The sequence below is a fragment of the Penaeus monodon genome, chromosome 28, assembly GCF_015228065.2.
Source record: "Penaeus monodon isolate SGIC_2016 chromosome 28, NSTDA_Pmon_1, whole genome shotgun sequence".
NCBI classification, from domain to species: Eukaryota; Metazoa; Arthropoda; class Malacostraca; order Decapoda; family Penaeidae; genus Penaeus; species Penaeus monodon.
Genome location: NC_051413.1, coordinates 16,638,933 through 16,639,327, shown reverse-complemented (window position 1 = coordinate 16,639,327; position 395 = coordinate 16,638,933). Strand labels below are relative to the sequence as shown.

At 46.6% G+C, this 395-nt stretch overlaps 1 protein-coding gene across 1 annotated transcript in view; it reads right to left on the bottom strand.

The window, feature by feature from the left end:
* The window catches only part of LOC119591078 (paired box protein Pax-7-like), a gene marked incomplete at its 3' end in the record, with an annotated part of 68,214 nt that overhangs the window by 45,085 nt on the left and 22,734 nt on the right, over positions 1-395 (bottom strand). Inside the window, exon 3 of the mRNA XM_037939800.1 lies at positions 42-172. Within this exon, the coding sequence (XP_037795728.1) occupies positions 42-172 (131 nt within the window). The remainder of the gene's footprint in view (positions 1-41; positions 173-395) is intronic.

Below are 395 nucleotides of genomic sequence, written 5' to 3'. Positions count from 1 at the left end.
TTGTATATACGGAATAAGGGTTTAAAAAGATCGCTTCTTACCTATCACGAATCTCCCAAGAAAAGACTCCCGGATTCTCCTTCTTGTAGTCGGCGATCTTCCTCTCGATCTCCGGGGTGGCCACACGGGGCTTGGACCCGCCGATGACCCCCGGGCGGATCGAGCCAGTCTCCTGCGGGGCGGGGGGCGGGGCCAGAAGGGAGGGGGCGGAGAGGGATGTAAAAAGGAAACGTTAGTCTTTCGTTGGCTTAATGATTTGCTATCAGTCATACACTGTTGTTTCTGTTGCTGTTTTTCGCCTCTACTATATAGTCATTTTTATCATTCTTCTTTCATCGATGGTATCTTTAGAGTTTCAAGACAAATTATTTGTATATTTTTAATGAATAAGTGAC